The sequence below is a fragment of the Falco rusticolus genome, chromosome 13 (genome assembly GCF_015220075.1).
Source record: "Falco rusticolus isolate bFalRus1 chromosome 13, bFalRus1.pri, whole genome shotgun sequence".
NCBI lineage: Eukaryota > Metazoa > Chordata > Aves > Falconiformes > Falconidae > Falco > Falco rusticolus.
Genome location: NC_051199.1, coordinates 4,631,106 through 4,652,604, shown reverse-complemented (window position 1 = coordinate 4,652,604; position 21,499 = coordinate 4,631,106). Strand labels below are relative to the sequence as shown.

Genomic DNA, 21,499 nt, shown 5'->3' with positions numbered 1-21,499 from the left:
CTCATGTGTCAGAAGTGTGTCTTAAGTTTTTTTGAGTTGATAGCAGATTAGCTGAAATAAGAATAAATTATTGTTACCATTGCTGGTTGTCAACTCATGCCTTCTCTAGCATATTGCATTCCTGCTTTCCCGTTATTTTTCACTTATGCTCCTGTGGTGTTACCATGCTACTCACTGCAGACTCCCACTTTTCAGCTTGGCAGCCAGATCAATCAAGCAGTAGGTGTCCTGGCCAGCATCTGCATGAAGTGAAAATGATGGGTGCAGGTCCTGAGCAGCCCGGTGGCTGGGCTGTCCGGTAGAGCGGGGCCGGGTTGGTCTGCAGGGCGCGTGAAAGGCCAGGCGGCCCCGGAGGTCAGAGCTGCTCTCTCAAGTCGGTAGATGGGTTGACTCCTGATGATTTGTTCTGACATTGCAGTCTGTTGCTGGAAATGGATGTCCTGGTGAAAGTGTTACTGCTTGGCAAGGCTACAATGGTGGCAATGAGAAAGAGGAACGTGGGGCTAACGATGCACAAAGTACTTCCCATGAGATGCTGCAAGAAGAAAATAAACCCAGAGTACAGTGGGATGTGTTGTTGATTTACTTTTGTCTTTTTGATACCTGCACTAGACCTCAGCTTGCCAAGCATCTTTCTTGTTACTAGCAGAGTATTTATTTTCTTTTCTCTTCTTCTCATAGAAAATTTTACTACATCACACTGCTGAGAGACCCCGTATCTCGTTACCTCAGCGAATGGCGTCACGTCCAACGAGGAGCTACTTGGAAGACCTCCTTGCACATGTGTGATGGCAGGACACCAACTCCTGAAGAGCTGCCGTCGTGCTATGAAGGCACGGACTGGTCAGGCTGCACGCTGCAGGAGTTCATGGATTGCCCATATAATCTGGCCAACAACCGCCAAGTGAGGATGTTGGCTGACTTGAGCTTAGTGGGCTGCTACAACATGTCTTTCATCCCAGAGAACAAGCGAGCGCAGATCCTGCTGGAGAGTGCAAAAAAGAACCTCAAAGACATGGCCTTCTTCGGCCTGACAGAGTTCCAGAGAAAGACTCAGTACCTGTTTGAGAGAACTTTTAATCTGAAATTCATCCGGCCCTTTATGCAGTACAACAGCACCAGGGCAGGAGGGGTGGAAGTGGATAACGACACCATCAGGAGGATTGAGGAGCTCAATGACTTGGACATGCAGCTCTATGACTATGCAAAGGACCTCTTCCAGCAGCGCTACCAGTACAAACGGCAGCTCGAGAGGATGGAGCAGAGGATAAAGAATCGGGAAGAGAGGCTTCTTCACCGGTCCAATGAAGCACTTCCCAAGGAAGAGACCGAAGAGCAAGGACGCTTGCCCACTGAGGACTACATCAGCCATATTATAGAGAAGTGGTAGCCTAGGCAGACTTTTATATCGATGATATTCTAGGATTTCCATATAAAAGATCATGGAAGTAAAATTACAAAAACAACAAAAAATATTTTATTTAAAAGCAAGTCTGTAAAACAGAAGATAGATTGCTTCCTTAAGCATAGGGTCTTTTTACTGTTTCTTACAAGACCGATGAGATTCTTAAAAAAAATAAATAAATACATAAAAAAAGGGTCAACATGTTAATGCAGAGGTAAAAAATGCACAAATTCAGTTACCCACTCTTAAGGCCAAATACAAAAGAATGTTTCTTATCCTCACAATTCAAACACAAATGGCAGGAGTAGGATTTTTTAGGCCTGTTTATCCCCTAAGCATAATGATATAAAGATACATTAATGAAAAACAAGGAAACAGAGGTTTTCTTTTGCGGGTGTTCTTGGAGGTGGGATGGGAATTGCATTGTTTGTAAGTAAATGATAATGGTGACTGAGCTGAGGATGTGCTGTCCTGTCAGGCAGTGATCAGAGCACAAGGGCAGCCACCTCGTTTCAGCTGGCAGCCACTGCCAAAAAGTAGAGTACCATAAAAATAAAAGAAGAAAAACATCAGAGGATGAGAAACATTAAAGCAAATTGACTATGGCCTAGGATATGTACTTAGCACAGCGGTTTTGATACATTGCACTGGTATCACATATACATACTCAACTTCATCACAAAAATCATAGGGAATTCATGCACAGAGCTCCCAGGCTGGTTTCACAGGCAGGTCCCAAAACAAGTTAAAAGCCGATCAAATTCCACATAGGCTCAAACGTGCACTCACATGCCATCCTGTCACCCTACACAACTGCCGCTCATGCTCTCATCAGTATTATGTGTTAACAGCACATGAAAACCCTATCCTACATACTAAAAGAAAAAGGAAGAAGAATTTAAATAGCAATACTCCCTCATAAATCTGAACAAGTTTCAGGGAAGACCCTGCAAATAATCAGTCATTAATGGGAACATGATGAGGGGGTGATTTTGTTTTGTTTGTTGCTCTGTGAAATACTGAACTAGAACAAGCGTACAGATGTACCCGTATCTCTAGTTTTTTTTCAGTTATTTTTACTTGCTTTTACCAAGGGATAATGGGCATCAGCCTGCTTTCAGTGAAGTCACTAGAACCAATTTAAGTGGGAACAGGATGAGGCTCTCTTCCAGAGCTGTGAAAATTTCTGACTATGGGTCTGAATTAATTATGAGACGGTGCACATTATCTTTTGGCAGAGTGCCTGTTCTGCAGCTCATACTTTAAATGAACAAGCTGTGTTCATAAAACTGGAAAGGGGAATCATGGATAATGTTTTTTTTAGTCTCAGACCCCTTTCAAAGCAGAACTCTCTCTCTTGCACTGCTGTTTTTTAGGGATTCGTGTAAGTTTAATCCTCCAGTGTGGTGACAGTCTAACCAGGTTCAGCTTACTGACTTTTGAGTCATAGAACAACAATGACATCTCTTAATTCCTCTTCCCACTCACCAAATTAAAATATGGCTTATTTTCTTGCTGTTGCAAGCACTTCTTTGTTTGGCTGGAAGCATGGAAATGAAGCAGTTTTTGCCTGTTTCATGTCTCACCCCGTTGTTACTCAGCCTGTAAGACCCGAACCAACTATTGTTTGGTAAAGTATGAACCACATGCAATATGATTTGATTTTCAAAGGCCACGTTAATTGCAGATCAAATATGGCATTGAAGTCACCAGAGGAGAGGTAGAGAGCTGATGCATTCAACTTGAGCGTGTCATTTTTACGGTGTCCCTTTCCCATCACACAAATCCACTGAAGTGCTGCTTGGTTTGTATTTGAAATCTCTCTCTGCCTCTCTATGCTGTTTCCAACAGTTTCAAATTCAGCCTGAGTTTTGCAAAGGAGGGGCTGCCTTAAGCAGAGGGGCTGCCTTAAGCAGAGGAGCTGCCTTGTTTCTTCTGTGTACACCTGGGGGGATACACCTTGCTTGTGGAGATGTTCTTCTGCAGAAGAGTTAAAATGACTAAAAATTGAAGAACAGAAAATACAATCAGCACTTTGGGCTCCAATGCAACCCTGTGACAGCCCTGATCCAAAGTCCACCAAAGTCAAAGGATGTCTTTCCTATTGATTTCAGATGGATTTTGATCAGGTCTGCATCCTGGTGCTGCAGAGCACACAAGCACACGCTCATCCATCGGCAAGCCCCATGGGATGCTGTTACCCGTGCATTCGGCTGGTACCAATATTTGCTCGTGGTGTTGCTGTCTGTAAGGTTCTGGCCGTGCTTCTGCCACAAAATGGCCCTTGTTCCCAGCGGTGTGTAGCCTGGCCGTAAACATTTCCGCCTCACTGAGAAGTGGGAAGCAAAATGAAGCAATTTTCGGTTGTTGGCTTGGGGGCAGAAGGTATTACAAATCCATTTGCTCATCTCTGAATTCCAAGACTGGGAGGAGCTACACCTGCTAGTTCCCAGCGCTTTTATGTGTTGCTGTAACTAGAGAAAACATTGATATTTTTAAAACGCAATTTTATGGGCTGATTACCCACAAAACCAATACACAAGATAAAAAAAGCAACCGTTTTATATGCACAGTTTGCAGCTTCCCCCAAAGGCTTTTCACTGTGCATCCTGCATTATGGATCAATAACGCACAGGTGGTTCCTGCAGCTAATCCATGTCCGAGGTGCCGGTCACCGCAGCTCCGGCAGGGCTCCCCAGGCAGCTCTGCCTGTGCCGGCACCGCTTCTGAGCGCCGCGCTGTACTGACGGCCAGACTCTGCTCTCATCTACCAAAGGGGGACGGTAAACGGGACTGGGGGTGATTAGGAATGGTAACATAATTTGGCCCAGGTTGCCTGAGTTGTTTCTGTGTGAATGGGCTCTGAGTAACCAGCTGGATTTTAATGGATCTGTCTGCAGGGTTCCCTAAATCAGAGGCAGCCTCTGACCTTAGAAGCATGTCAGTAGAAGACCTTGTTCCAACATTTTCTTTGTAATATATTACAGTAACAAGCAAAAGAAATGAAACTATCTTGAAAACTGTCTTGTCAACAGTTCGCTTCAACCCACAAAAGGAGGGCTGGCCTCAGCTTAGCACTGAGGCAGAAATTCCTGCAAATCCTGCACCAGCAGATGCTGCAGTTTGTCCACCTGCACATTGGAAATTACAAATTTACACGCTCTAAAGAGGTACTCCAAGGTATGAGTAGTATCGGGCACTTTGAAACAGATTCTAAGTGTGGGAAATGAAGAGCATGACCCCAAAGCCATCCCTCAGCCTGGCTGCTCTGCTGGGCTGTGTGCAGCTGTGGGCCATGCATTAATTTATTGTTAGTGCTGTGTGCCAGAGCGTGGGTTGCAGGACATACCTGGCACTGTCTTCTTCCTTTAGTGGGTTTAAGGGAACTTTTTTAACATAATGTGAATGTAGTTTTTTGTGATTTATATGTACTACAGTTTGAAGTGGTACAATTTCTTTTATTTTTAGGACTGATTATTTGATGCTACAATAACATGAAAAATGTGTGTGTAGTTTTAAAATGACTGGAGAACAACGTCTTTAAGGCACTCGGGCAGAAGTAGAGGCCAGATAGTACGTTCTTGTTCAATATCTGCCCCTTCCTTCCAAAATGTTTTTCCTGTGACTTCCAGACACACTGAGACCTTCTTTACTACATGAAGTGTTTCTTGAGGGGGCCTGTCAATGCATCATGATCCAGGTCAGGATGGGTGAGTGCTGGGTACAGTGAGGGCAGGTGCAAGGCCACGACCTGGCACTTACTGGAGGTGGTGAGGCAGTTCCCCTCGAATTCAGATTTTACCTAGTCAGACACTTGTCCATCCCACAGCGTTTCTGCCCTGCTTCTGGGGATACTCCACGAAGAGTCTTTACAAATGATGGGGCTGTGTGAGGTATAGCTAAGGGTTTACACAGTCAGCAGTGTTAGTGTGAGGGAGCATTTTGGACAGGCAGTTATTTGGTGCCAGACCCAAGATGATGGCTTTCAGCCTCTGCCGTCTTACAGTGCTGAACCCTGCATGCCGGCAGACGAGGGTGATGTTCTGCGGGGGGGTTCCCCGCAGACTCCATTCCTGCCCTGGGATGGAGGAGAGGCTGAGGCACACTGCAGTGCTAAGGAGGAGGATCTTTTTTGCCTTTAGTCACCTGAACAGTGTTAACGTCACTGCTTGGTGGGTGTCGTTGCTGAAGAAAAGTTTTTATTGCTTATTTGTCTCATCACAGCTAGCTCTGTTGAAGGAGTTTTCCTCCTCCAAAGTTTCCCAGGCAGTCAGATGCCACCTTGTGTACCCTACCCAGATCACAGAATGCAGGATTGACTCATAAGGTTGCAGACCCAGGCTGTCACGGGGTTCAAAGTCATCCAAAAATCCCACCCCAACTTTCAACAAACGATCAGTGGGAATTTCTGGCTTGCCTGAAATTCTCCCTTCATGCCCAACATTCTGCAAGAAGTGGGGAGCACTTCAGGCTGATACTTTTGCATCCCGTCGTCCCTTACTTGCTTACAAAACTGAGGTGGCAATGGAAGCAGCATAAGCAAGATCCCAACAAGCTTTTGAATCCCCTCTCCCAGGGCTGTCCTGTAGGAGCAGCAAGGGCAGCGCAGTTGCTGAGAGTACGAGCGAGACAGAAGGCCCGCCGCAGTGGCACTACGGACACATGGCACTGAGCAAGGTTCCACTCCGAGCCCACCAAATCACTTCCCAGAGGCCACTGAGCAGCTAAGGAGGTAACGACAGCATCACAGAGCAGGCCCTGACCAAGACTTATATCCTGGAGTTAAAAGCATCTCTAGCTTCTTACTGGCATTCAGTCACTCAGCCCCCCTCCTGTCCCGTAGAATTTTCCATGTGTCACAGAAATGGGTAGCGCTATCGGAACTTGCAACACAGACTATGCTAAACATTGTATTTCCAGGGCTATCGCTTGGAATGCAACTCACACTATCTGCTGGATTCAAATCACAGGGCTGTCTGCATTATCTTTTTGTTCTTGTTTTCACTAATATTAGCAGATCATGTTCCAGTGGCAGAAGTGAATGCAGGATTTGCTTCCCGATCAGCAGTTGAGCCAAGCCTTTAAAGCACAGGTCAGTTAGCAGCAGTTTGGGTAAACCAGCGAGCAGCGGAGCTCGTGTCTGCGCACACGATCTGAGCTATCTGCAGCTGTTTGTTTTGCCCCATCTACAGCAGTTCTGCCAAGGAGAACACAGTCCTGATAAGCACGTGGGTATTAAAGCCTGTATCGTCCCAGCTGCAGGTGATTCTCTCTGTAAGTTTTAGCCACGCAAGCTGAAAAACCCCGAGATTTGCAAATGAGTCTGTCTCGTTCCTCAAAGCCCTGCAGTTCCCCCTCCCTGTTTTCCCCCAGGTGTCAATTCTGCAGACTGGATTGAGAGAGTTGTACTATAATGAATAATTTTATATTCAAATCGTTTACTGAGCGTGATTTGTTTTGTACATATTGGAATATGATTTAACTTATTTTTATTGCCCCTTTTCATCTTTTTTTCATAAGGAGAAGACAAAAATCCCCACCCTCTCTCAAAGTGAAGTTCCTCTGTGTTTGTGTGTAGTCTGCCAGGCAAACACACAACAGCCACAGGATTTCTCACCATCCCTACTGATATCTGATTTTATTTTTCATTGTCATTTATTTTTGTCTGAGGTGTTGCTCATACTGTCTCTTCTTTCTGCTGCACACTCTGCACAGGGAAGGGAAAGGGCGATGCAGGCAGGACTTTCTTTTTCTTCCTCTCGTCTTTCTCGTGTGCATTACCTACCAAGGAGCTCAGTTCTTGTCTTCTAGGAGTTGTGTGACTGAGGGTAAAAAAATACAGCTGTCCCTCCGCCTCCCATCCTCCATATTGTAGATCAAACAGATTCAGCTTCTCTGAAAGTGATTGTGGCTGGAGTCATTCCATTGGGCTGAATGTGTGTGGTTTGCACTTTTCTTTGGTTTTTTCCCATTCAGGAACTTAAAAACAACAAAAATAAAAGACAACTGTTTAACTTGAGCCAAGTAACACTTAAAGCTTTATATATTTATTTATAGCATCTTACAAAAAGTGTTAAAAGGTTTTTCTTTTCTTCCACAAGAAAAAATGGATTAAAAAAATCATCTAACTGTTTTTGTCTAGATCAAGAATGAATGTTAGCAGATGAAATAAACCCAAAAACTGAGCATCTGTCACGTGTGTTGTCCTTGCATTGGTCTTTGGATGCTGTTTCAGTGTAATACGTCTGCCTTCCTGTATTACAGAGATAAAGCTGCCGGTGGAGTTGATGGAAGATATTTGTTTTCTACTAAAAACCCAAACTCCTAACACAGAAATAATCAAGCAGAAACTGGGGTATGTTTATTCCTATTGTTACACTGGAGCCAACATTACAAAAAGTGCCCAAACCTCCTAAAACCTATCATCTTTCTAAAATTAACAACCTTCAATGCTATACAGCCCTCTGTTTCCTTTTTCACAGGCATTGGAATGAGCAGATTTGCAGGCAAAAAAGGAAAACAGCTATCAAATGGTAGCTGTTATACCAAACATTACAGAATAATTAACAGAATGTTTATTGTTTCATGTTCAGAAGCTCTTTCACCAAATGTGACCTGTGAAAATGTTCTCCAGTTACAGAACTGAAATAAGCTGTGCACCAGGTTTTGGTACAGTGAAAGTTAGTACGTTAGCGTGTAAGAAAGTGACGATACAAGCGTGTTACCATATCGTAAGAGAGAATAGTTAGATGCTTACGCAAGTGTAGTGAGTAATACCACTGTGATTTTACACAAGCATCATTACACTTCACACTTTCCCCATATATGCTGACGGAGCTGAAGGCAGTGCATGAACCTTCCCAGCCAGGCTGCTGGGGTGTTTTTGCCCTTCCACCCGTAGAAGTAACCCCACTCGAGTGACTGGAGGCCCAGCCAAGACAGATGTACAGACTAGCAGGCACAGAGCATGGCACCGCCTTACACCGTGAGGGGTTACTCGCTGGGCACACCTCACACTGCACAGGGGTTACGCGCTGGGCACACCTCACACTGCACAGGGGTTACGTGCTGGGCAGTGCAGGCTCTGGCAGAAGGCCCGGATGAGCGTTGGTGTGAGGTAACATTACCAAACTGGAGGTGAAGTGAATGCACCACAAACTGGCAGCCATGGGCTCTTGGCCATGCCCCAAGCCTGCTGCTGAAGGCGCCCGCACCGCCCTCAGCCATAAGGGCGAGGCAGCGGGTCCTCCACAGCACCGCCAAGCTGACCTCCCGCGGACACCCCCGTAACCACCAGCTCTGCTGAAACAGGAGCCACACTCCGCAGGAGCCCACCTTTCCTTAATCTCCTCATTTTATTTACTTGAGAACAGCAGGGGCCGCCCCCCCTCGACGCTGGTGGCGGTCGAGCCGCGCGCCGCCCCCTCACGCCCGCAGAAGCTTCCCGAAGCGCCGCCGCCCCGCCCCCGGCGCTGCCCCTCAGCCCGAAAATGGCGGCGGCGCCCCCGGCACCGCGGTGCCGCCCCGCCGGTAAGCCTAGGCCGCCCCCCCCCCTCCTCCCTCCCGCTCCCGTCAGCTGCCCTCGGGGCGGGAGCAGGGAGAAGGGCCCGGCGTCCCCTCGGGGGCTGCGGAGGGGGGTCTCCCCGCGGCCGTGCCCTGCAGGCCTCGCTGGGGCTTGTGCATGTGGCTGCTCCGCGGGGGCTCGGGGCGGGCCCGCCGCCGTGCGGCCCCTCCGGGGGGAATTTGCGCAGCAGCCGAGCCCCCTCCCGCAGTTTCCAGGCAGCGGGGCAGGCAGCGAGGCGCTGTGGGCCGGAGCTGCGGGGAGCTGCCGGCTGCCGTGCCCACAGCGGTGGGGCTGGTGGCCTGCGGGCCGGCCCGAGTGTCCGGAGGCTGCGGCACCGTAGGTACAGACACAGCTCGACGTGCTACACGGAGCCCTGTACTGGCCTTGTCTTTCTTTTCCTCCTCCTTTACCTTCTTCTCCCGAAAGCTGAAAGGCTACTCTGTCGCAAGAGGGCTCTAAAAATGCTTTTTGCACGTGGTCTTTCTGCACTGTGTTTAATATTGTTCGACTGTTGTGTTCAGTGCTGGAAGCCTTCGGGAAAAGAAGGGAGGATAGCTAGCGAGCGGGTGAAAGGAAGGAAGGCTTCCTTCCCTTGGGAGAACTGGTGTCGGAAGGGGAAAGGAGCAGAAAGGGTGCTGGAGGAGGGTTAAAAGGAGCAGGGAAATCGGTGATGGGAGAGCCAGCCTCTAGAGTGTGGAGGTTTTTTTCCTGGTCACACTGATGATTGTTCAGGTTTCATTATGCTTGAGTTCAGGATGTTCCTGCTCCTGTTACATTTGGTGGTTTTACACCTTCCAGCACTGCCTCTGGGGGATGTGCTGCCTCAGGTTAATTGGAGAGTGCCCTCCTTTACATTCTGCTGTTACCCTAACAATGAGCAGCCCCTGCCTGCTCTGCTGCCCCAGGTGACAGCCTCCTCTTGCTGAGTGGAAAAGCTGAACCTGATGGTATCAGAGGAGGTGGTGCTGAGCTCTTATCAGAGGCTTGTGTTCTGTTTCTCTGGCTGGAGTACTCACAGAGTCACTTTAACTGTCTAACATCTTTCTTCCCACTGTCTACAGAAGGAGGAAAAGCAAAGCAAGGCTGTTTCAACACTGTAATGCCAAAGGTTTTCTACATTGATTGATCTTTGTGTAGTGCAGGTTCTTTTTGAACTTCTTGGGTCCACGTAATGCTGAACAGCCTCTTTGTCAAAGAGCAGAAAGAGGGATGGAGATTCTTGCATAATGAAATGTGTATCTAGCAATGGCTGCATGTTTCTATGGATTTTGTAAAAGTGGGCAGACTTCAGGAGAGCCCCATGCATTGTAGTTCCTAACACTTTATGATGCTGTTGCTTCAGTGGCACTTGGATAATTTACATACAGATAAAATTCTGGGCTTTTTGTAGCAGGAAATGTTCGTGACTGATACGGGCTCATCAGCTCAGACCCTCTCAGCTGGAGGGGGAAACTAAGACGTGTTCATACATATACTCAAACAAAAAAATATTGTCGGCTTAACGGTAAAGTAGTTTGAGCTTTGCTATGGTTATTATTTCATAAACTTCAAATTAAAAGGGGTAGTCAATGAAATATTCATGAATTGAACAGTATTTAATAGACCATTGCTGTGTTTCTGTTAAAGCAGTCAGAAGTTGCGAGTGAGGAAGGTTTCACTAGCATGCTTTAATCGATCTGGGAAGTAAGTGGCTTGGAGAAGAAACCATACACGTTCATATCTTGCAAGCATTATCTAAAAGGCTACAATGAAAAAAATTAGCAGTCTCTATTAATATTAATCAGACCGTACTGTAGCATGCATATTCAGGCGCTTTAGTATGCGATACTGTTTCTTGGGTCTTAGAAGTTCTTTGTCTGACGTGATTTTGTGATTTTACTAATTTCTGTCTTTGGTGATGCTCTTCTCAAAAGCTTCTTTTACTCTCAGTGCTTTCATGTCCCTGCCTTGCTCTTGCCTGCTCCCTAGTCCTGCCACACAGAAGGTTTGTTGCCAGTCATGGAGGACGTGCAGAATCTCGAGCAGGGATCTTGTGCCCTTTGCACAGGGAGCTGCAGAACTGAGATACCAAAACTTTTTAATCAATATCCAGCCAGCAGCACAAGGGAAAAGTAAATACCTGTCCTCCAGGAGCTGGGAATGGATGAGTGATAGCAGTGCTTGCGGACATTTAACAAACTAGATGTTATTTATGTATTTATTTTGCTCACCCCACTAATAATATCAATCTATCAGGCTATGGCTATGGAATCCAGATGTTTGTGTGATAAATGAGTAATAGTGATAAATAATAAACATTTCAGGTGGCTTTAATATATTCTAGCTCTTACTGGATTCTATTTAAGAGCTCCTTTTTATTGACTTAAACCAAATGTTATACTCAGTTGTGCTGTAAATAGTAAAGAAATTCTGTGTGGCCTAATCTAGTTATTTCAGGATCAGGTATCCAGCCTGAATTAACTATGTGGTAATCAGTCATCAATTTTCTGGCATAGGCAGTGACAACATGTATAAATCATACTGCCTTTTTGAGAGAGTAAATAACTTCCCTGTAGAGCCCTTTCTTTGGGATCGTATTATTATTGCCAGACATTGTTTTCTGAACAAGAGCTTGCAGCCAAATTAGTGAGTGCTCAGATGTGCATACTACAACAGCCCCCATCAGTACATGTTTCTACTGATCATGTGTTCTTTTGTTTCCTTAATCTCAAATATTTTGATGCTGGATGAGAATTTATAAATGGATGCCAATTAGCCACAACTTCTTGTAGGTTATTAAATTTTACCAGGTTAATGCATGATCAAACATTTTGTTTTACTGAAAATCCTAAAGCCATGCTGCTTAATACTGGGTTCTGGGGTAGTTAATGGAGGCTTTGCTCCCAGGTTGGACAATTTGGGTCCTGGAGAAAAGTGCCATCGAGAGGTGTACGACCTTCTGGGCAGAGACATCTGCTGCGAGTCTGTTAAAGATTCTTAGGTTTTGGTCAAGATCAAGTGGAAAGTAATTGCAAAGAATTCGAGAGTATGCAGTCATCTGTTTTGAGGGCAGTCTGTCCTCCAGAAGCAGCTAAAAAGGACTGACATGCAGTTATGTTGGGGATGGGAGTGGAGGCACAAGTCGTGTTTGAGGAGAACTCTTCTTGATAGGAATCTGCCTGGTGTTAACACAGGAGCCTTTATCACAACTGTTTTGCATAGTTTTTAATATGTTTGGTTTTGAATACTGTTCTGAGGCAAATGATTTCTGTCCTCTGCTTGGAAAGCTTGTCAAAGGAAAGTATGTGAAATTGGAGCCAAAATGCTGGCTGAAGACCTGGCCCTGCTGGGCATGGCCTCATCTCCAGCCTTCCGTGGTCACCCTTAGACGAAGGAGTCTATAACCTTTTGCAACAGTGTTCAATCTGAGCAAATAGTCAGGCTTTTGTTTCTTCTTTGCGATGTCTTAATAACTTAGAGGTCATTTTAACTGTCCATCGACCTATGTTCTGGTGACCACCACATGCCACAGCTGGCAAGGCAGAGAAGGGCACTAGCATGGCTGCCTCCTCCACTGCAGGACTAAACCCCGGGTGAGCACTCTCAGGAGAGCTCCCTAAGGCAGGGGCACGCCTTGGTGGGCAAACCCCCCCAGGTTAGGAGAGCCCTAAACACCAGCGAAACTGAGCAGTTGTGGCGTGGATTATTTGTGGTACAGTGATGTCCTGTAGCCTGGCAACTAAGTTTTGCAGATGTTCATGTGATTCCCTAATAAGTCTGGAGAGGATTCTCCCAGCCCTTAGAAGTATTTTATTTTTCTGGAATATTTGGCTTTATTTTGTACTCCCATCAGTTCTCTGTTGTTGTAAAAGTAAACAACACCTGTGAATTAATAGTTCATTCTAGGTGCATATGAGACCTATGCATGAAGCTTTTGCTTGGACTTTATTTCACTGGTATTTTTAAGAAATGCTTTTAGTTCTTTGAGACCATAAGCTTTGACTTTATATATATATATATGCATTTAAGGACTTCCACAAGAAAATTAAATCATACATCTGCAGGGACGGTGTTGGGAGGAACAATTACAGCAGTAAATAAAGCTTTCTGCTTGCACGCCGGCATAACGGGCTTTGCTGTCTCCTCGGCCAGTGCTCTGCCATTTGTTAGCAGTTACTTGTTAGGGTCTTTCTCCTCTAGGCCCATTCTTGGGCTTGTGTGTATTTTAGTTATCTTGACAAAGGAAAAGAACTCTTATTAAGTAGAAGCACTTGAAATTCACAATGCCTGTAACATCTGTTTCAAGGCTAGAATTACAAACCACATCAGCATATTTCACTTTTTTGTTTTCTCTCTCTTTGGGAATCTCATTAGCTGTCTTAGATTTTTGTTTGTGGGTTGTTGGTTGTGTTGCTCCCCCCCCCCCCCCCCCCCCCCCCCCTCCTTCTCCCGTGGCTTCTTTGTGAAACAAATTGCTTTGTCTTTCTTCCTCATTCTTTGTGAAGGTAGCCTGCAGGCCTGGGTTAGCCAAAACCCACAGGAGCTGGCAACAAGAGGTCATGAGGCAGTAGATACCTCTTCTGACCTTCTTGGTTGGGGAGGTGGGATGGGAAGAGGGGAGGTGGGATGTGTATGTTCTTGCAGCAACCCTTGCCTCTATCACTCACTCCTTAGGTAGTCCAGAGCTGCATTTTTTGTGTTGAAAGTGCTTAGGTTGGTTTTTTTTCCCCTTTCCAAAACCTGTTTTCAAGTTGTGTGTAGTGTTTCCCTCTTAGCCCCTCTTCTCATAGTGGTGCTATGTTTGGGTTTTATTGAGCGTAGGTGCCTTACAGGAAGAACTAGTAGCCTTGCCTGTGTCTGCACTTCCGTATGGTCGCTCATATACTAGCTTCAATAGTTAAAGCAGAAGTTTCTTCGACTGAAATGATGCTGGCGCGTTTGGAAAGCTGGAGTATGGAGACTGGAGAGGATGAGCGTAAGGGGATAAGGGTGGACGTGCTGGTGGCCACCAAACCATGTCAGCCTTTTTAAGAGTAAGATGGAACCCAAAGATCTCCCACTCTTTTGTACTGGCAGCAAAGACACCATCACTGAGATCCTGTGTGATGTGCTGCCGCTTCCTCGCCCTGTTATGAGACAACTTATGGGGCAAAGTTCCCTGTGTCAGAGGCAGTGCGGGAGGTCTGTGGCAGAACTTGACTTCAGGCACCTTGTTGCAACTGGGGCTGTTATGCCACGGCTTTAATAACTGTAGCAAGATTGTTGACCTTAGTTTCCTTCATGCCCTTAAAGAAGTGTACCTAGATCCTTCCATCCTGTGAACCACATCCAAAATCAGCTGCCGCCTCTGGAGAGTGAGGCTGGGGTAGGCGTCGATTCTTCCTCGCTCCTGCCAAGTACGCTGACGTGCCTGTTTATTTCCTTCACTTTGTACAAGGAGCAGGGTGACAAAGGCAGCACACTATCCAGCCGTTGTTACAAAGGAACATTTCTTACATATTTATCCTTTACTTTTCTTCTGCGGGTTACATGGGAATAACACAGTGCAGGTTTCAGTGTGGAAAAGAGCAGAAGCCAGGAGGTGTCCATAGCTTCTGTGCCCTGGGCGCTGTGCAGTGCTGTTTATGAAATAGGTAATGCAGAGAAAGTGTCTATCTACAGTTAATTGGAAACATGCCAAAGCAGGCTGATACACAGACTGCTGGCAGAGATGATGCTCTGTGATAAAATAAATGGAAAGGTTGTCTTGATTAATTACGCACCTCTTCTCTCCCTTACTCTGCCTTGATCTCCCTGCTCTCTTGATAGCTGCAGACACGTCTAACTCATCAGCCGTGTCAGGTGGCTTCCATTTAAATATGTTGAGCATAAGCCAAAGTATTCTTCCTGTTGTATTTCTTAAGGTACTTTGTGTTGTTAAATGGTGGTGTGTGGTAATAAAGAATTACAGGGAAACATGCTTAAAATGCTGACCTGGGAGGGGTGGTTTGCATCTGTTCAAGATCTCAGTTGTTTCACTTCTCTGCTGAACTTCGGCTTAGGGAAAAAAAACAAAGCCAAACCAACAACAAAACCCCACCAAACAAAAAACCACCACCAAAAAAAAAAATATCAACAACAAGAAAAAGACCTGTCTTGTCTGGGTTTTTTTAATTTAATAAATGCTGCAGGTTTAGTTTGAAATGTTGTAGCATTTGTATCCTGAGTCATTCAGCTATGCCCTGACTGTGCCATAACCACGCAGAACACGGTGAGACCCTGCCTCGGGACGCTGTAACTTAAATCACGGGGGAGGAGAATTGGTGTGCCTTCCACCTGGGCTATGGCATCATCGGTAATCTTTGCGTTACAGGAAGGTGAGTCTCTGTTAACAGCGAGGACCTGGAAACCTGCCTCATTAAGAATGAGTAAAAGCTGGCTCTTGCCAGATCTACCTTTAGTCCCCCCAAAAGTGAATGTTGTTAGCATCAAAAGATGTTCTTTGAATATTCTTAAAAATGGCCTATCGGTGCATGTAAAAAATACAAAATTCCTCCTTAAAATGATTGCCACTCTGTTTAAATACCCAATTACACTATCATGCTTTCCTGATCTACAGAGCAGGGAATGAGCCGTAATTTTGAGGGGACAATGATTTGATGACACTGATGGGGAAGACTGAACTCTCAAACTCCATTAGGGCGTGTGAATCACAAGATTTTTCTCACAAGTTAATTAGTAATTCTTCCTAATATAATGAAGTTCTGTCTTTGATCCTAGAATTTCTGTCTTTTGTCAGATTTATTATTATCTCCAGATGGGCTGTTCTTTCCTTGCCCCCAAAACTTTCTCATATTATGAGGTGATGTTTTTATGAGCATACAGAATACTAGTTTCTTTCCTTTGAGTAGAAACTTTCCAAGGTTATACTCTGTTTCACAAAAGTGAAGAGTTGAAACTACAGCTTGGAGCTTCATAGGCAATTATACGCAGAAAATGATGAGTTCTGATTTATACTCTAGATAGAGGATATTAGAACCTGACTGAATACCAGTTACTGACTTAAAAGCAGAAGATAATTTTGAACGCTGCTAATTGCCGCGCTCTGAGCAGTGCTGCCAAGCGAGTGCTGCGGTGCAGGAGCTGTGGAGGGCTAGTGCCACGCGTTCGCCCGCACAGGGCTTGCCATGGAGGGGAGGGAGCGTGGATATGTAGTGGGCAGCCCCGGCCTCTCCTCTTGGAGCCACTGCCTCATGCCTGCACTTAGCAAGCCGCAGCGCAGGCGGTGATGTGGGGGGCCTCTTCTCCAGCCACAGAGCTGCCTCGCTAATACGTTTGGGGGCTTCCACTTGGGAAAGCTGCTCCATGCACTGAATATGCCGTGAGCACATGCATAGCAAGGGGGGGCAGGTCACGTTCTCTGCCCATGCTGTTGGATCACAGGAAAGCCTTGGGGAGGATGGCCAAGACTCTTCTTGGATGTTGGTGGGAGAGCTGGGGGCTAAAGTATAAGTCATCTCCGTTACTAGCAGATGCACTGGATCCGAGGCCGCTGTTTGTGAGGTCGTCCACTGTTTGTTCTGGTAGTGCTGCAGAGGAATTTTCATTGTTTGGATGGAGTCTTTTCTGAAAGGTGGGATATCTCAGGGAGCTGGAAATGAACTTCTTGTAGCAGCTACTCTCTATGAAGAGATCTTCCTTCCAACTCTGCTAAGGCCCACCCCATCTCCCTGTCCTGCACGCAGCTGAAAAATACTGACCCACGATAACAATCATAGGAATTTCATCATTTGCAGCTTCAGATCTGTTACCAGTGCTAGAGCAAGCTAGGTGTGAGGAATGAGCACAAGTATGATGTACAAACTTAATGAGAGGTGAGAGGGAACTGTGCCTCTCAGAGCTGCCAGCACCAATTTGGCAGGAGTGTCTCTCTCTCCCCGCCCCCCCCCCCCCCCCCCAGTATGTGGAAGCATATGATAGAAAAGGAAGTTGAAATAATTTACCCAAAGCAGACCTTTTTTGTTTAATCTTTTTTTTTTAGATCCTTAAGTTGCAGAGGATTTCTTACACCCTAAGGATGCAAAACTTAGAAGGGTGGTGAAGAATGTAGGGATTTAATTTTTTCATTTATTTTTACAGAAAATTAAAGTCCTGGGATTTATAATACTGGCGATAACATAGTTAGACAATTACCCCAAAATCCATCAGTCTGCTTTATAAGCATTACTGTGTGATTTAAGTAAGCTGTTACAAAGAAACTTGTGAACCAGGTCTTAAAACACGCATCTGGCTTGCTTTTTGGGAGGCAGGAGGCCTGGATGACTTTGGGGAAGGTGCATGTTGTTAGCTGGGCAGAGGGTGGGATGTGACAGAGGACAGTTTGAGGGAGGTAAAATTGTGCTTGGTCCTGGGATTTAGAGCAACAAGTTTGAATATGGTACAGTGTGGGAGAAAGGGTTGAGGAACGGGGAGGAAGAATAGGTCTGGTGAGAGCCTGAGAGAGCTGTGGGCAGCAGCTCTCCCGCGGATAGGAGAGGGCAGTGTGTGTGGGGGAGAGCTCAGGGAGGGCGGCTGTAGTCACCAAGCTGGGAAGTCCTGATGGCTCCAGTAGCATGAGTTTTCATTGTGAAGCTGCAGGAAAAATAAATGGCTTCCACATTTTTTTTTTTTCCAGAATTAAAGCCCATATGCAGACCTGGACTGTTTTCAGTAGTTGTGTTCACTTGTGCCCGCTGATAAAATGCGTGGGGAGCCAGGCCTGTGTAGCTTTTGAATTGCAAATGAGGAAATGATAGAGGGGACATGAATCTGTTCTGTTACATGCACGTTCTCCATGAGGATGCAAAGCTTTTGCAGCTATCAGCATGCTATGCACAGTAACCAGTGTATTCAACAGCACATCCTATTGCAAGCTACCTGCTTATTTTGGGTTCCTTATTGCATCAGAGCTTCTTTCAAATGAATCCTTCCTTGCTCCTTTCAAAGCTCAGTTTTCATTGCCTTTCAGGCAAAATTATCTACTCCTTTTAATTACCCCATGCTATACTGTATTAGTCTTAGCACAGCAGGCAGTATTGAAGGAATTACCAATCCAGATTGACTCTCCTGGACAAAGCCCATACAGCAGTCAGGGGAATCAGTACATTTTCTGAAAGGTAAAAGTGAGCCTGCATCCTGCGGGAGAGGACGGGAGCCAGGGGTTTAAGTAAGGATGAGGCAGTACCTGCTGTCAAAGGTGAAGTTCAGCAGGGACTACTCCTTCCATACCCCCTTGGCAGCAGGAGCCGTCTTGTCTAACTGCCTCTCCCTTTGGCACTGCTCTGTGCAATACCTGCCATGTTTGTGTGTCATCAGTGACGCAGTGACAACAGCAAGTGTTCATGCACTTATTAGATGTTTTGTGGGATGCTGGAATATATTTGGGAACGTTTCCACTTGCTTCACACAAGGATTTTCCTGTGGAAGGCTCACAAAGGTAACCAGTAATTCGGGGCTTCTCTCTGGGAGCCCCGAGGAAATGTAGTTGTTGCCAGACTTGAAAACACAGAGGCTTGTGTTCAGTCCTCAAAGTATTTTGCCCAGCTGGGACGTTAGTAAGTCTGCTTGAAAAGGAAAAGAGAGCTGAGAAATAACTCGTGCTTCCCTGTTCAGAAGTGTGCTAGTGAGAAGGAAAATGATCTGTGCTGGTTGGAGCTCCAAGGACTAATCTCCTTTCCAGATCAGAGAATTTCCCACAGTAAGGAGGAGTTTGTAGACGACTGCTCTGCTGCAGCCGGAGAGAGCATCGTGTTAAGCTGTGTGTTTTCTGAGGCCAGGGAGAGGTGATGCGTTTTGCTGCAAGACTTGAATTTTTTTCAGAAATCTTCAGGAAATATGCATCTGATCTTGTGGAAGACCAGAGCTAACTTTTTTCTTGGGCTCCTCTCAAAAAAAAAACCCACAATCACCACAATCAAACACCAACACCCCCAAAAAAACCCCAAACAGCCAGGAGTGAAAACTGAAAAGAAAAGACTTTTGATTTGTAATGAATGTTTCTTGGGTTTGAATTTTGAAGGGGTTCAGTACAGGTGTAAGAACGTTTCCCAGAGTGACATCTTGTACATAAAAACGCCCAGGTCTTGACAGGGCTGCCAGAGGGAATCATGCATAGTTAGCTGTTAGATGTGTGCATGCATGACTGCGTCCCAGCCCTTCACTCCCAGAGTGAGAAAAACAACTCTGCCCTGAAAAAGGAGGGAGGGGGAAGAAGGAAAAAGGGTATTTAAAAGTAGATTGAGTAACTAACCTGTCTGGAAGGCTGTCTGCCCATCTGTAAGCTGCTGAGTGACTGATGCTGCTCTCAAAGTACTCAAGTGCACAGAGCCACGTGAACTCGGCCTGTCAGTAAGGGAAGAAAGTGCAAGTCCAGTACTGAAAAACAGTTCCTAAATCCATCTATATATTGAGGGTGTCTGAAAAACTTTGTCAGTGTAGTTTGACACTTTATGTATAGAGCAAAGTACCTGGCGTAAAGCCTGCGTAAACCTTTTTGATGTCATGGACAACGAGGAGGGAAGTCGGGGCATTCTGGGCATCAGAGGAAAACCCAGGCTCAAGCTAAGAGAGAGGCTTTGCTAATTCCAGCCCCTTCCCACGCACCAAAGACAGGTGCTTTGGGGCCCCTCACCCACTTTCTTGCAAATGCTGTAACATCAGCAGCGCAGCATGGGATTTGGCACCAAAGGTACAGTTGAGCTTTTGGTCGGTTACATAGAGGGGCCTATCTAAGTGTCTAACTGCACCGTATAGTGCAGAGTTGGGTGGTTTTCCGTGTAGCTCCGCTGCCTGTCTCTGTACACCATGTGAGCATTGTGCAGGTCTGACGGATTTAGGACGCTCTTCTCTCCCATTCATTTAATTGGGTTCTGCTCTCCTAAATAGTCTGAGGAAGGCGTTCATGTTTCTTGGAAATGAATATCCTGATCCAAAAGCTATTTAAATTGTCAGGAATGATTTCACTCCGTGCAAAGCCTTCCTCTCCACGCCTCTGGAATAGAACAGAACTGTTCACAACTGTGCCTTCCTAAGGTTGGGAAGAGCAGCTGTCAGAGCATCATCCAAGGCAGGGGTGCGGATCTCCTGGCTGTTCCGTGTTTCAGGCTATGCCTGAAAGCTTGGCTCTCACATTCACCTTTTCTGCCCCTGGTGCCAAATCCCATGCTGCGCTGCTGATGTTACAGCATTTGCAAGAAAGTGGGTGAGGGGCCCCAAAGCACCTGTCTTTGGTGGGTGGGAAGGGGCTGGAATTAGCAAAGCCTCTCTCTTAGCTTGAGCCTGGGTTTTCCTCTGATGCTCAGAATATCCTGACTTCCCTCCCTGTTGTCCGTGTTGATGTCTGACCAAACATACGGCTTTGGACGTTCTGCACACTTTCAGAGGTAACAGAGTGCCAGTGTTCCAGAGACAGGCTGGAACTACAGTCAGTTTTCAGGGAATTTACTGTGTATCTTGTTTTCTGGATTTTCCCTGCTGTTTTCGGATTCAAAATGTAAGCAAAGCCACAGTTTGGCTGCTACCTTTGGTATGGAAAACATCTAGAGCAGTAGGATTCAATTTTTATTTTTGCAGGCGAATAATTCTTCTTTTCCAAGATAGTCATGTACCCCTGTACAGCATGCTTTAACTGTACAAGGAGCAGACTTGGGTTTTGTTGGTTAATTTTGTACATCTCCCAGTCTGTGGGTTCTGCTTAGAGTGCAGGCTGTCAGACCAGAGTAACCAGAGCAGGGTACTTCCATTTCGATATAGCTGTTCGTGTGGGAGTACGTGCTGAATGGCTTGGCCATGACTGAGCCGCAGCGTGCCGCTCCTTGCAGAGCTGAGCTTTTTGTAATGTGCAGCTTTTTATTCCAGAAGCTTGTTATCTGTTCGAGTGACAGTCTCACCCGTGGTCAGTTTAAATGTGACTGGTTTAAATTTAAATAAAAATAACTTAAAAAAAGATCACTGCTGAGAGCTGTGGGGATCAGGGCGGTGTAGTGATTTTATTGAAGGCTGTGGCTAACTTAACTGTTTTCAGATCAGGCTATACTTCCTCATGCTGTTTGCCAAGGCAGCGGTAGTGTCCCTACAGGTTAGCGTGGCTTGCGTGGAGGTTCCTAACCTGCCCTTGCCTTGACAGAGTGATTCAAGCCTGCTGCCCAGGCGGGCTTTGCCTGAAGTGTTTAATGTAAGCATCTTTATGTTGGTTGAACTGCAGAAAAAAATAAACTCAGGATGGAAAATGTGTTCAGGTAGCACAGCTGTTGGCAAGGTGTCTCCGTGCCTGCAGCGCGAGATACTGACTGTCCGAGCTAGCCCCGGGTTTTTGTTTGCTGTGTTACAACTGAACACATGCTCCATTTATTGCACACAGACTATATGTATGTCCTGTATTAAGGACATACATACACAGGCTGTTAGACATAATGACATATTTTAGTATCTTGCAGAGTGCTGACGAGTGAAAGTGCGACTTTGTAGTCACTGGCCAGGGTGAGTGTTGAGCTCCGTGATGAAATCCTTCCCAGTGCGTGGCCTCCGCGCTAGGC

At 46.0% G+C, this 21,499-nt stretch overlaps 1 protein-coding gene across 1 annotated transcript in view; it reads left to right on the top strand.

Moving 5' to 3' along the window:
• HS6ST1 (heparan sulfate 6-O-sulfotransferase 1) overlaps positions 1 to 7,600 on the top strand; it is a 201,887-nt gene extending 194,287 nt beyond the window's left edge. The window contains exon 2 of the mRNA XM_037406949.1: positions 682 to 7,600. Coding sequence (XP_037262846.1) covers positions 682 to 1,390 — 709 coding nt within the window. The 3' untranslated portion in view covers positions 1,391 to 7,600. The remainder of the gene's footprint in view (positions 1 to 681) is intronic.
• Positions 7,601 to 21,499: the final 13,899 nt, after the last annotated feature.